The 15092-nt window shown below is 38.5% G+C and overlaps 1 protein-coding gene across 1 annotated transcript; it reads right to left on the bottom strand.

The window, feature by feature from the left end:
- Positions 1-4393: 4393 nt before the first annotated feature.
- On the bottom strand, positions 4394-13759 carry LOC110043721 (uncharacterized). The gene is made up of 4 exons (XM_089293963.1): positions 13560-13759; positions 11955-12053; positions 9059-9170; positions 4394-5321 (listed from the first exon to the last, which is right to left on the bottom strand). Exons 1-4 carry the CDS (start codon positions 13620-13622, stop codon positions 4657-4659), a joined length of 939 nt encoding a protein of 312 aa, XP_089150089.1. The 5' UTR covers positions 13623-13759; the 3' UTR covers positions 4394-4656.
- Positions 13760-15092: the final 1333 nt, after the last annotated feature.

The following is a 15092-nucleotide window of genomic DNA, read 5'->3' as shown; positions in this document are numbered from 1 at the left end:
ATATTGATTTTTCCGTCGTACGTGACATTATAGGAATCTGTTACTTATCCTTTTCTGGTTCACCCAGGCTGAAGTCCATGCAATACAGTTGCTGAGTACGTCGGGATATGTAACAAAATCGTGATAGTTATTTTTCCGTCGTGCATGACATTACAGGAACATGTTACATATCCTTTCTGGTTCATCCAGGCTGACGTCCATGCAATACAGTTGCTGAGTACTTCGGGATATGTAACAAAATCGTCATAGTTATTTTTCCGTCGTGCGTGACGTTATAGGAACATGTTACATATCCTTTTCTGGTTCACCTATGCTGAAGTCCATGCAATATAGTTGCTGAGTGCTTCGGGATATGTAACAAAATCGTCATAGTTATTTTTCCGTCGTGCATGGCATTATAGGAAAATGTTACATATCCTTTTCTGGTTCACCCAGGCTGAAGTCCATGCAATACAGTTGCTGAGTGCCTCGGGATATGTAACAAAATCGTGATATTGATTTTTCCGTCGTACGTGACATTATAGGAATCTGTTACTTATCCTTTTCTGGTTCACCCAGGCTGAAGTCCATGCAATAGAGTTGCTGAGTACTTCGGGATATGTAACAAAATCGTGATAGTTATTTTTCCGTCGTGCATGACATTACAGGAACATGTTACATATCCTTTCTGGTTCATCCAGGCTGAAGTCCATGCAATACAGTTGCTGAGTACTTCGGGATATGTAACAAAATCGTGATATTGATTTTTCCGTCGTACGTGACATTATAGGAATCTGTTACTTATCCTTTTCTGGTTCACCCAGGCTGAAGTCCATGCAATACAGTTGCTGAGTGCTTCGGGATATGTAACAAAATCGTCATAGTTATTTTTCCGTCGTGCGTGACGTTATAGGAACATGTTACATATCCTTTTCTGGTTCACCTATGCTGAAGTCCATGCAATACAGTTGCTGAGTACTTCGGGATATGTAACAAAATCGTGATATTGATTTTTCCGTCGTGCATGACATTATAGGAACATGTTACATATCCTTTTCTGGTTCACCCAGGCTGAAGTCCATGCAATACCGTTGCTGAGTGCTTCGGGATATATAACACAATCATCATAGTTATTTTACCGTCGTGCATGACATTATAGGAAAATGTTACATATCCTTTTCTGGTTCACCCATGCTGAAGTCCATGCAATACAGTTGCTGAGCGCTTCGGGATATGTAACAAAATCGTCATAGTTATTTTTCCGTCGTGCGTGACATTATGGGAAAATGTTACATATCCTTTTCTGGTTCACCCAGGCTGAAGTCCATGCAATACAGTTGCTGAGTGCTTCGGAATATGTAACAAAATCGTGATATTGATTTTTCCGTCGTACGTGACATTATAGGAATCTGTTACTTATCCTTTTCTGGTTCACCCAGGCTGAAGTCCATGCAATACAGTTGCTGAGTACTTCGGGATATGTAACAAAATCGTCATAGTTATTTTTCCGTCGTGCATGACATTATAGGAACATGTTACATATCCTTTCTGGTTCATCCAGGCTGAAGTCCATGCAATAGAGTTGCTGAGTACTTCGGGATATGTAACAAAATCGTGATAGTTATTTTTCCGTCGTGCATGACATTATAGGAAAATGTTACATATCCTTTTCTGGTTCACCCAGGCTGAAGTCCATGCAATACAGTTGCTGAGTACTTCGGGATATGTAACAAAATCGTGATATTGATTTTTCCGTCGTACGTGACATTATAGGAATCTGTTACTTATCCTTTTCTGGTTCACCCAGGCTGACGTCCATGCAATACAGTTGCTGAGTACTTCGGGATATGTAACAAAATCGTGATAGTTATTTTTCCGTCGTGCATGACATTACAGGAACATGTTACATATCCTTTCTGGTTCATCCAGGCTGACGTCCATGCAATACAGTTGCTGAGTGCTTCGGGATATGTAACAAAATCGTCATAGTTATTTTTCCGTCGTGCATGACATTATAGGAACATGTTACATCTCCTTTTCTGGTTCACCCAGGCTGAAGTCCATGCAATACAGTTGCTGAGTGCTTCGGGATATGTAACAAAATCGTGATATTGATTTTTCCGTCGTACGTGACATTATAGGAATCTGTTACTTATCCTTTTCTGGTTCACCCAGGCTGAAGTCCATGCAATACAGTTGCTGAGTACTTCGGGATATGTAACAAAATCGTGATAGTTATTTTTCCGTCGTGCATGACATTACAGGAACATGTTACATATCCTTTCTGGTTCATCCAGGCTGAAGTCCATGCAATACAGTTGCTGAGTGCTTCGGGATATGTAACAAAATCGTGATAGTTATTTTTCCGTCGTGCGTGACGTTATAGGAACATGTTACATATCCTTTTCTGGTTCACCTATGCTGAAGTCCATGCAATACAGTTGCTGAGTACTTCGGGATATGTAACAAAATCGTCATAGTTATTTTTCCGTCGTGCATGGCATTATAGGAACATGTTACATATCCTTTTCTGGTTCACCCAGGCTGAAGTCCATGCAATACAGTTGCTGAGTGCTTCGGGGTATATAACAAAATCGTCATAGTTATTTTACCGTCGTGCATGACATTATAGGAAAATGTTACATATCCTTTTCTGGTTCACCCAGGCTGAAGTCCATGCAATACAGTTGCTGAGCGCTTCGGGATATGTAACAAAATCGCCATAGTTATTTTTCTGTCGTGCGTGAAATTATAGGAACATGTTACATATCCTTTCTGGTTCATCCAGGCTGAAGTCCATGCAATACAGTTGCTGAGTACTTCGGGATATGTAACAAAATCGCCACAGTTATTTTTCCGTTGTGCGTGACATTATAGGAACATGTGACATATCCTTTCTAGTTCATCCAGGCTGAAGTCCATGCAATACCGTTGCTGAGTGCTTCGGGATATGTAACAAAATCGTCATAGTTATTTTTTCCGTCGTGCGTGACATTATAGGAACATGTTACATATCCTTTCTGGTTCATCCAAGCTGAAGTCCATGCAGTACAGTTGCTGAGTGCTTCGGGATATGTAACAAAATCGTAATAGTGATTTTTCCGTCGTGCTCTTTCCAGAATCGCTCGGCATTTCTCGAAAAGAATTACATCATGTACTCGAGATTTCTATCGCTCTTGAGAGCTTTGACATAATTTTTGAGATGATTTCCTGACTGCCCATAACATTAACTGATTTTCAAAGTGTCGGTGTACATGATCTTCGAATTCGAATACTAGAAAATTCAGATTATTTTTGGAATCGCTAAGCAACAAACATGTATACAAAGAATACCCTAAACAGGTTTCAATCAGGCTTTCCGCGGAAAATCTGAGAACATTTCTGACTCTCGGGCATTTCTGGGCTGCTGCGCATAGTCACTTCGCTTACTGAATAACAGTGATAACTGAGATTAGCGAAAACATTTCATCTATACGTGCTCCGTAGCTTTACAAGAGTAAGAAATGTATCAAAAATTCTAAGTTTTAAACTGGCGTTTGCGCCCCAACCTAGAAAACACATTGTTTCAACGTTATTTTTTCTTTTCCCGTATCGCCGACTATTAAAATGTTTTGTATCTTTCTGACACGATGGAATTGTCTTACAGTAAATATAATTTCACGCTTTAGGATTATGACACATTCGTGCAAAACTTGACGCGTTTTGTGGAACATAAACGATCACCGACAGGGATATGATTACACTGGAATGTTGTAAGCCACTGGATATCCCGTGGAGATGTAGGACTAAAAGTTGTACATCTCCACGGGATCCCAGGTCTGTTTTTTGGTTGCTAAGAACGTCTGGCTCGTTATGGCCTATACCAGAGCTAGTTCAGCTGAATTTTGCTACCCTATACTAGAGTAAACTCCCCAAATCCCCCCATCTATCGACACTGTTGAGGCTGATTTGCGTAAATTTAAACTTGCCGATTTGATTTTTTTATATTTTTGAGTGGCAATTCCTGGTTTCCTTAGTTTAGATAAAATCTTCAACCAACTAGTCAGTTTTGTGAAAAATTATACCCTATTCTAGACCCAAACGCTCTGATTTATATACCCTATCATAGAGTAAACTGCTTGAAAACCATACTCTTCACAGCGGCACATACCTATATAGCCCATATATGGCAGTGCCCCCCTCCCCGGGCTTTTTTCCCTCAGGAAATGTTCAGGGTAATGAGTCGAGTTAACATGTGTCGTCAGTTTGGCGAGAAAATTTTGTTTAAGCAGAACAATTTCTGAAGCTCCCGCGGGAAGTAAAAGTTGCAGTTAACAGGATGTCCGCACAGTGAGAGTTTGGCGGACTGGAAAAAAAACGCCCCTGATGTCCCTGAAAGAGTTTACAATGCATTATCAACTTAAAAAACACAACGTTAATGGTGAAGATCACACTTTTATTTTAAGTCTTGTTCTGGGATATAAGGTACTGACCGATGACAAACTAGATATACGTCTAATGATATACAACAGTAAAGATAGAATGCTCTTTTTCAAAGGAAACCGTGCGCGTTACATATTTTCACGGAACCTATTAATCAATATTGTGTCCTTTGCCTTAAAAATCACCCCTACTTCCCTTCACCGAAAATATATATTTAATTGTTTCACTTTGAAGTTTTCATTTTTGACCTCCACTTCACTTAGTACTCACGGAAGTGTCTATACAGGTGCAGTTGTACTTCAGGAAGGAGGTGCCAGCAGGGCATGCTGGTAATGGCTTTGGACACTCACACTCACATTTGGATTTGTTGAGCACTTTGCCCTTGCGATTACAGCGATCTTTTATTTTTTCCCTGCAGTCGCAGTCACAGATGTCTCGGTTCCATTCTTCATTATTATTGCGGCTGTCGCAATGCTTCGGTGCGCTGTTGCACTCACACTGGCAGGTCTTGTCGTTGAACCACTGTATACTGGTGTTACACGACTTGCTCAAGGCTTGTTTGCATTTACATTCGCAGGTCCCGTTTAAGTAGTCGTGGACGGCTGTGTTGCAGTCAGACTTGCGAGTTCTGCATGCGCATCCGCACTTTGTGTGATTATAGACTGTGATGTCTTTGATTGATGTGTTGGGAGGATTGGAATTTGTTATTTCAATCACCTTCAGCATAACCTCCTCCTGTTCCATGACTGTACAGTTCTGAATGTTGTGCTTTCCTAAACATTCACCCACGCAACGGTGAAGCAGCACTATTGAGGGTATAAGTTTAACGCTATCATCCGGCCAGTCCAATTCAACCATAGTCGGGTACGGGTCGGCGCATGCATGCTGTGTAGCCAGTGCTACCGTATTTTTCTTATCCCCTGATCATGTAAACAAAAAAAGAGGTTAAATAATCATTCTTTTGTTCCTTAAGTTTTTTCCCTAACACAATTTCTGTAAAAAAGTTGAATAGCCTACCTGCATAATTATACTCTATAAGCATTTACAAGCATTAAGTGACTATGTGCATAAGTAATGGTAAATTAATGTTTAAATGATAGTAATGTGTACATTCTAGGCAATTCCTACTCTACATTTCCCTCTTTTTAACAGAGGAAAGAATAAATGTCGTCGAAATGGCCATTGAACTAGTTTTCCTTCTTCTCCTTCTTTTTCTTCATGTCATTTTCTCTCCCATAATGCGAATACTTCAACAAAGACCACCCGATAAAATTTTTGTACAAATTTAACGAAAAAAACCCTTGGACGTTAATAGTTTTTCAACAAATTATTGCACATTACAAAGGCAATTTATGGTCATGTTTATTCGTTTTACACTTTAATGTCATTGGTCAATTTGCCAAAATTTGCTTGGTTAACCTAATGGGAAGTACTCTCACTGTAACGATTTTTTTGTGAGTTGAATGAAATTGTCTTAGCATTGACTTAATTGCTCAGTGGCATAGCCAATCCCAGGTTACCCTGAGCAGAGAGGCACTATGAAACGGTTGAAGGTCTTGTTCATAAACGCACGAGGGAAAGGCCGATGACAAGACGGAAAGACGGAAGAGTTTTCGTAATAGCCAACTGGAGCCATAATCAGGCATGGACACTGTAAGGTGGGAACCGTTCTTGGAGTGGTGGAACAAATTGCATTGTCCTTATAATTTGCATTTTTTTTTGCGAAAATAGGTTCACAGTACTTATAACTTCTGTATTGTTCTTCCCTGTTCTGGAATGATTGATTAGAATATTTCTAAATCAATGTTAGGCTTCCAAGCAGGCTCCTTGAAAAAAAAGTCGCCCACATTCATAACTTAGTTGCGACCGATGACCGGACTTCTGTCAGTCAGCAACCTTGATTTTATTTGTCTGTATTTGCGAATAAAGTTCTTAAAGTTACATCGATAGAAAATTAAATTTTACAGTCATTGCTACCTCGCATGCGTTGGTGTACTAAAGAGAATGTAAGGTGTTGTGTGTTTTTTGTTTCATAACTAAATGTAGCTGTATTTTGTCTGAGGAAGCAAAGAATACGACAGAGAATTCTGATGAGAGCTAACAGATTTTTCTCTCTGTTTTCTAGAATGTCTTGTAGTGTCATCCCAAAGCTTTATGCCTTAATAAACGGCACGCAATGCATGCAGAAGCGATGACGTTTAAAAATTAAAATTGTTCCTAGAAGATTGGAACATGAGCAGACAAACGGATTCTTAAACTTTTAGGTTAGACATTTTAGGGGTTTACATTTAGGGTAGTCCATTGGTGGTTCATTCAAGTAGTTCATGTACCAGGTCCATCTTGTTAGTCCATGTACTAGGGGTCAGCGAAATGTACCAACCCAAATAAAAAGCACTCCGCTGAAAAGTTCCTCTCTCTGAAATCAACACCTTATTATCTTTAAAGATATTTGGCAAAGCTAATTAATTACCTCACCGGAAATTAATTTGTTGTTTTAACCTTCCTTGTCCAAGAGAAGATCATTTTCTCTTGACTTGTCATATCGCGTGTTTGACCCGCTTGTCTATCTAAAATTGTATGTATCGAAGATATGTTATTATGAGTTTGCCCGTTATAGCAAATTTATCCGACACTGTATAAACCAAAATCCACCCCCAAATCTTCGTTTAAAAGCTGAAATTAAAAGCACTCCGCTGATCCTACAAACAACAAGGGAAAGCCGCGAAGTACAAGTTTCTCTCTTTGAAATCGACACCTTATTATCTTTAAAGATATTTGGCAACGGTAATTACCTCACAGAAAATTAATTTGTTGTTAACCGTATACTTGTCATCAATGAACATTCGTATTGTCTTTACCCTGACAAAACGATTATCGATTGTTTAATCACAACCACTTTTTCGTTGACAGAAAATATAAAACAGCACATTTCCAAAACTTCATAAAAAACTGAAAACTGCAAATGAATCGTACCCTGACTTCATTCTCACTACTGTAAACTGTATATTTCAGTGCTCATACAATGCTCATTCAATTCACTTCAAGACTGGCAAAAGTACAACTGCGCTACCAATCCGTAAATTTTATGTAGACCCTTCAGCTATTGCGTGTGCGACTTGCTTGTCTATCTAAATTTGTATGTATGTACGATATGTTCTTATTACGAGTTTGCCAGTGAGCGCAAATTTATCCGACACTGTATAAACCAAAATCAACCCCCCAAATCTTCGTTTAAAAGCTGAAATTAAAAGCACTCCTCTGATCCTGCAAACAGCAAAGGAAAGCCGCAAAGGCAACGCGCAAAGGAATGTTACTCTCTCTGAAATCGACACCTTATCATCTTTAAAAATATTTGGCACACTAATTACCTCAACGGAAATTAAGTTGTTGTTTTAACTGTATACTTGTCATATCGATTAAAAGCAGTCTACTGATCCTACAAACAGCAAAGGAAAGCCGCAAAGCCTTCACCTATCGCCTGTGCGACTTACTTGTCTATCTAAACTTGTATGTATGGAGGATTTGTCCTTATTATGAGTTTGCCCGTGAACGCAAATTTATCCGATACTGTTTAAACCAAATCCACCCCTAAATCTTCTTTTAAAAGCTCCAATTAAAAGCACTCCGCTGAACCTACAAACAGCAAAGGAAAGCATGCAGCAAAGGAACTCCCAGGGGATAAAAAGTGCGCGACATAAGCGCACGGACATAAGCGCGACAAACTATGCGAAATCACTATCCAAAGAAATGCATGTATGCCAGCATAAAGCGATGACGTCACACAATACGTCATCGCTTAAAAATACCTTACGCTTTTTCGTTTCAACGGACAGCTCGAAACGTTAAGGTGGCTCTGAACCCCATGTATATATTTTTTTAACTTTGCCAAAAGTTGCCTCTTATCCTGTTTATCAAAATTCCATAATAAGAAAAGGGTGCCCGAGCTCGTTTTTGAGTTATTTGCAGTTAAAGCTAAAATTAAGGGTGCTTTTTACAAGTCATACTGTTGCTATGGTAACCTATTGTGTCACGAAAATGATAACATGTTGCCCAATGATTGGACAGCTTTTTGATGCCATAGTTGTAGAATTAACTGATAAAAAATGGTTATAATGACCCATTAGAATCTAAGTCTTTTAGAGTGTAGGAAAACGCTTAGAGCCACCTTAATTTTATGTATAGATTGGAATTAACTCGGAAAAGAATCTCATAATGAGGTACAACATGTAACGGCAGTCTGCCATGTTTTTAGAACGTCTTGTAGCATTTGAATTGTTTGCTGTTCTGATTCACCAACGTTGTTGACATTTACAGTCTTACCTTAAAAAAAGTGAATTTTCTTCAAAGTAAGTTAAAACCATTGCTTAGTGCGCTCATCTCCGGATCGAGCGGTCCGGGTTTGAGCCCTGGCCGGGGACATTGTGTTGTGTTCTTGGACACTTTACTCTCACATTGCCTCTCTCCACCCAGGTGCACAAATAAATACCGGCGAACTTAATGCTGGGGGTAACCCAGCGATGGACTACCACCCCTTCCAGGGAGGAAATACTTCTAGTCACTTCATGTTGCGCAAATCGGGATAAGCTCCGGCCTCATGAGCCAGTTGGTTCGTATACAGACTTTATTGCTTACGTGACTTTTAAGACATTTATCTTACATTTAGCGGTAGTAGTCCCTTGAGGAGATGCAGCCACGTCACAGATAATAGATGTAGCTGTAATGGCGTCATCTAGCGCGACTCTTTTCAAATCGTCGGCAAATGCAAAGTCCTGCAAACAAATATATTGCTTATATGCTGTTAAATTGTCTTCAACGTGTTAGCGCTAAAAATGATAAACAAAATATGAAATTACATGAGGTAGTTTCAACTTTTGGTGCACATACAATGATTCTATTCAAACGTTAAAATACCCTGCAAGTATTTAGCCCGATGTAATCTTGCTTATTCTTGCTTTTTAAATTGGCTCGACCCTCACTGAGGGGGGCGTAAGGGTTTGCGGTGATGCGGTTTTGCGTTATTTTTGGTGCGGTTTTGCGGTAATTTTCGTTTTAACTCGCGGTATTGCGGTTTCAAAACACTAAGCGGTTTGCGGTTATTACAACATTTAAGTCACGGTTTTCGGTGAAAAAAAAATGTGTGCGGTGATAACACGCTTTAGAACAGTCGGCAGGCGGTCGGCATGCGGTTGTTTTGCAAGCGCGAGCCAAGTGTTTTGTTTTACAACGCATCAGGGTTCATTACATCAGCTTACAAGTTAACTCTGTGGTTTGCAATTAACAATCGTCTTCTCCACTGAACGTGAACTCTTTAGGAGACAAGAAGGTCACAATTCCAGAAGTAACATTTATTCCGCGTTCCACAACTAGCACAGGGTCGTCCAAGGTAATCAGTCACCCAATGCAAGATGTACAGGATCAGTGACAGAGTTTTTCAAAGTCAAGGAGATATCAGTACTTGTTCAAGTACATGACCCACATACTTGGCATTTGGTTAGTAGTAAACAGAGTATAATAGTGTAGTACAATATACCGTCAGCGTTATGATGGTATGTTTAATATTAACGTACAATGTTATCAGAATATATCACAAGTCTTTCTGACGTCAGCTTTCATATTGTGGCCTCCATGTACGTGCGGTTTCGGTATTCGGGAAAAAATCCGATGCGGTTTGCGGTTTTTTGGCGTATATCTGTGCGGTTTTGCGGTTTTCGGACTCCCCTTACGCCCCCTCCTCACTGTGGCCTTCTACCGGGCGTGATGTAGTCCAGTTCTGGTTCCCTCTCTGGCACGCAACGCTACGCTCTCGGGACAAAAGGACCCGCTCTCCCGAGAGCGTAACGTTGCATGACAGAGAGAGGGTCAAGGCGTGACGTTGCAAACGTTAACTAATGAAGTAATTAATCACCCAACACGGCTAAACTGACCCCTCAGTTTCAACGGACCAGAACTACTTTTGAGGCCATGGACAGACAAACATGCAAACTTTTCACTTAAAATGTCAGTCACTGACCAAAAACAGGTCATTTCAGAACGATCACAAAAGATGAACTACTTAACATCTACACGAACTCTGCTTATTCCAAAATGCGAAAGAAAAACGCCTTAGACTCTTGCTGAAGTTGAACAATCTGATTTCAAAACAGACACATTTGTTCGAGCTCTGTTCTAGCACGACCTAGTACTATTTTAACACCCCATGTCTTAAGTTAAAAAAATTATCCTCGCCAACTGTTATGGATGACTTTTAATTTAAGTTCTAAGAATTACATAGAAGATTAAGCGAGACTACGAGACAGTGTAGGACTGGAAAGGAGAAAGCACCATTCAAGGTCTCTTCCCAGTCACGCTAGCAACTTTTTCCTCGCCCTCGTCCCAGATTTTCTTCGGATCGGAGCTGTGTTTCGTCAAATTAACTCTAAACTCTGGCGGTAGTTTACTTGTTTTGCATTCTTTAGATAACTTCGTTGTTCTCATTGCCACTCTACTTAATAATGCAACAATGTTGTAAAGAGAAGATAAATAGAAGTTGTTGACACGAGAAGCAGCCAAGAGAAGATGAAGGGTGAGACAGTCGATCAATCATAAAGGTCTTATTATCAAGCTATTTTTAGATCACTCCCAGTAGCTGAAATCCAGGAGGGTCTCAAAATAGTCAATTTACGTGGATAGCCCAAGTGGCTTTACAAGCATTTTCATCGATAATGTTGTATGGATCGTGTGCATGAAGTGTTGCATCGGAAGAAAATGTAAAAAAAGTGTTCAAATTGCAAAAACGAGCAGCTCGTGTTATCGTGAATGCAGACATGGAAGAGAGAAGAGTATAATTTGAAAGACTTAATTGGTTGCCGCTGAAAGATGAAATAAATCTCTTAAAGTGGAATTTGATATTTAGGCGTATCATAGAGGCTGACCGTCCGAGTTACATAACAGAGCTACTATATGGAAATTCAGACTCGCATAGTAGGGTTAGTCGTTGAGCGAATTATAATTTAATGTGTCCTCTGTACGTTATTAGAGAAACGGATGGAGGCAGGACATTTCAAGTTCATGGCGCAAAGCTGTGGAATAGAATCCCTCTAGAAATAAGTGAAAAGGACACCATCGGTTCCTTTAGCTCAGCGATGAAAAAACAATTCTTAGCATAGTATTGTGAACAGAGATATATTCATATGCTTTGAATTAATTTTTATATACATTTGAACTGTAGATGGGTAGATGTTTTGCAATTAATATTCATACTTTGTACTATTCACCTCCACTTCGGTGAATAATTGTTAATTACTATATAACTGGTCGTAGATGTTTAGCACGCAGGGCCACTAGTTTATCAGTTCATACTGTCATTTGTCACCCTCTCTAAATAAATTTGATTATCATCATCATCAGCATCATTATTATTATTATTATTATTATTAATATTATTATTATCCTCCATATTATCTGGACTAGAACTGGGCACCATGTCTAAAAGTAGTTTGGAGGAGATTGCCTTGGAAATAAGGCGTACATGGGGGTCTCGTACCCGTCCTTCCCTCTTGAAGCAGCAGACTTACGTTAATAGCGTCCAGTTCCTCACTATCCTCTTGGATTTCTTCCTCGGCTCCTCTCAGGAATTTTGGCCCATCGACGTCATCGAGCCACGACTCCTGCAACTGAATTTTTAATTTAGAATTTTCAATCTGCATCTTGATGATAAACAGTAAGTTAAAACTTGAATAATGTGCTCAGCCTCCTTCGATTGGGATCGTTTTCTTGGGCCGTGATTTTAAAGCTTTTATTAAATATCATGTGAATAAATTCTATATTTACCTTTCGCGTACTAAACATGGAACCTTATGAACAGTAATGCATGGTATTATTTCACAGCCCTATTCTCAATGAAAACTATTCACATGCAGTCATGATCAACTTTTTCAAAGCGGACACCCACTGTATGAGCTATCGATAAACACCACTGATGTTAAGGAGCAGTAGTCACATGCGCACGTATTAAAGCTATTTTTAATACTCATTGATTATCGTGAAAGTGAACACCGAGAAAATTCAATGTGGCTTGTAACAGTCCCTGCACTCGGTCACTTCTCAAGGAGCTATTTTAAAACTGCGAAGCTCTTGTGGTTATGTGTGTCGTCGTGGAAACGGGATACTCCTTGACAGCGCTAAACTTTCGATCGCCTTTGTAACAGCGCGCACCAGGGAAGGGTCAGTCTGGGTAAAAGAAACTGAAGGACTAAAATTCTTTTCTTCACAAAGATTTATAATTATAAGCTTTAACAAAAAAATAGTTCGTGGTTATTTTGAAGGTCTTTTCGTGCCCGTGCGGAGAGGCAGGTCTAACACGTCTTTTGTCATTCAAATGACGTTCTAAAATTGTTGTAAGCATAGATACATCGATCCATGTAGTCAGTTTGTAGTTTTTAATAGCATAGAATTATATGATATTACATTATTCACATTCATAAACAACGGGATGAGAGAAAAATTAACATAAACGAAGTGTAGTCAAGTGTCAAATAGTTGATATTTTGCCTTCTTTCACCAAGAAACAGTCGCAGTGTTGGAAGATAGATCAAGGTAGGTTTCAAAACTGATGTAAAATTCTTACGTACATTCAGCCGTTTATAAAAACAACTGAAATGTTAAAATAACAATGACAGAAGGTAATAAATCGTATTACACAGAACCACCACATTCTTTGAAAGGTATACGGCTCTACTCTTTTAATAATTTTTATGTTAAAATCTGTCCCAGACCAATTCTAAAATTTATTCGAAATTTACTCAATTTTCTGCACTCAGTATTTTGGAAAAACTTGACTTTTTACAACTGTTCTCATTTGATTTAATTCGAATTATTTTTACAAAAATTATGCAATTTAAAGAAATTATGTTTGGAGTAACATGTAATGGTTTTACACACAAAACCACGAATTCATTCGATCGATCTTCAATTGAATGTCAAAATTATATATTTTATTTGTCACGTGACCGAGCTTAATGTGTTCCTTCAACAGATCTTATTTCTATGAATTTATATGCTAAACGAATTTTATGTCGCAAACCGCCTTTGTTTAGACCAAGGACTAGTCTTAAGTCTTGAAAAGAGCTACTGGATCGTCAATGAGTTCGGATTCGAATTGTTTAACTGTGCTATCTTACCTGATGTAAGCCTGATATAGTTGCGTGGAAAAGGAAGGCGGCAATAAACACGTATTTTAACATGTTGGCAAGACTTTGAAATTATCGCTCAACTGCTGCTAGCTTCCAGGGTAGTGAGTCCAAACCTGGACCATGTGAGGCTCTTTTTATGCATGCAAAGAGAAATTGATACTAAACAAGTGTAGCTTTTAAAGCTAATGACGTCACTAAATCTTATGACATCGGCTTTTTTTGTAAGTGATGGCCGTTGCCAAGAGCACTTCAATTTAAATTGTTACTTGTACGAATCCTCGATACAAAGAAGCGCGAATGGTTTCCCGTCGCACTTCGCGAACTGAAGCTTATCCTGTGACTCAAAATACGTAGATATGCTTCTGTGATGAATAAAATCATAAATTAGTTGGGTTCATTTTCATGCAGTAAGCGGGAAAAAAAAAATAAAAAAAAAAAATACAATAAAATAAAATAAAATAAAATAAAAAAAATAACAACACCTGGCCCATTGCGGTTTAATTTTTATTTCTCTTTGATAAGGAATACTTGTAACAAAAATACCATTAATAGAAGAACAATCTCTACTCAAATTGTTTATTTTAACGCAACTACAAAATGGAAAGGAACACTTTAACTACTAAGGAAACTATTTACTAATTACTACTATTTACTCTCGGCTTGTTACTGTAACTTAGAAATCAAAGTGATCCACGTTTTATGCAATCAAACTTAAGTGCAAACCATATTGTTTACAAGAGGAAATGCCGTGGAAATTTTTAAGCTCAAAAAGACAAGGAAAGGAGAGCCCAGCAAACTAAGGATACAGAGATTTTTAACAAACAATATCTGGCAATTGATAGTAAGCAATGTTGTCTTACAAGAAGTAGTATTTTGCGGTCACATAAACAGGATGTAAAATGATTTTGACATAATACACGTTTTATTTGAGAGGTAAACAAGTTCATTACGTCAAATCAAATGGTTGCCGGGAACCTCTTATTCTTCGTCGGATGTTACAAAGAGCCTTTTTGGGAAATCTAAGTTAAAACTCCTTCTGTCCCTTAATTATTATACAAACATTAAATGGGAAGAAGGTCACGTTTAAAGTTGTTAAAATACGCTCTCGCTAACGACAAAACACGCACTGTCTTTTCATAAATCCTGACCAGTTTTCGGTAAACATTTTATCTATCACATTGCCTTCAATCGTTTCTTGTGATTTAATAAACTTCTCACCTAATGTATTTACTAATTTTTTTTTTTATCATGTATTGCTTTTTTCTTACTTGTGAAACTTGATAATGAGCACGTTCCGGTGAAACATTAATATCAACTTCTTCCAAACATTCTGTAAACATCCTTTTTAGAATAGCTTTGTAATGCAGGTACAAGTTTACAATATAAAATTTATGTCTTCCTGCTTTTATCAGATTTAAATACTATAATAACTTCTTCCATATTTCCGTACGACTAATTCACTTCCAAAACATTTCTAAAAGTGAAATGATTAAGAAGGAATCCACCGCAAGTTCGAGTAAG

The sequence above is a fragment of the Orbicella faveolata genome, unplaced genomic scaffold, assembly GCF_042242905.1.
Source record: "Orbicella faveolata isolate gen_17 unplaced genomic scaffold, um_ofav_v1 contig_25, whole genome shotgun sequence".
In the NCBI taxonomy this organism is placed as follows: domain Eukaryota; kingdom Metazoa; phylum Cnidaria; class Anthozoa; order Scleractinia; family Merulinidae; genus Orbicella; species Orbicella faveolata.
This window is presented reverse-complemented; position numbering and strand designations above follow the sequence as displayed.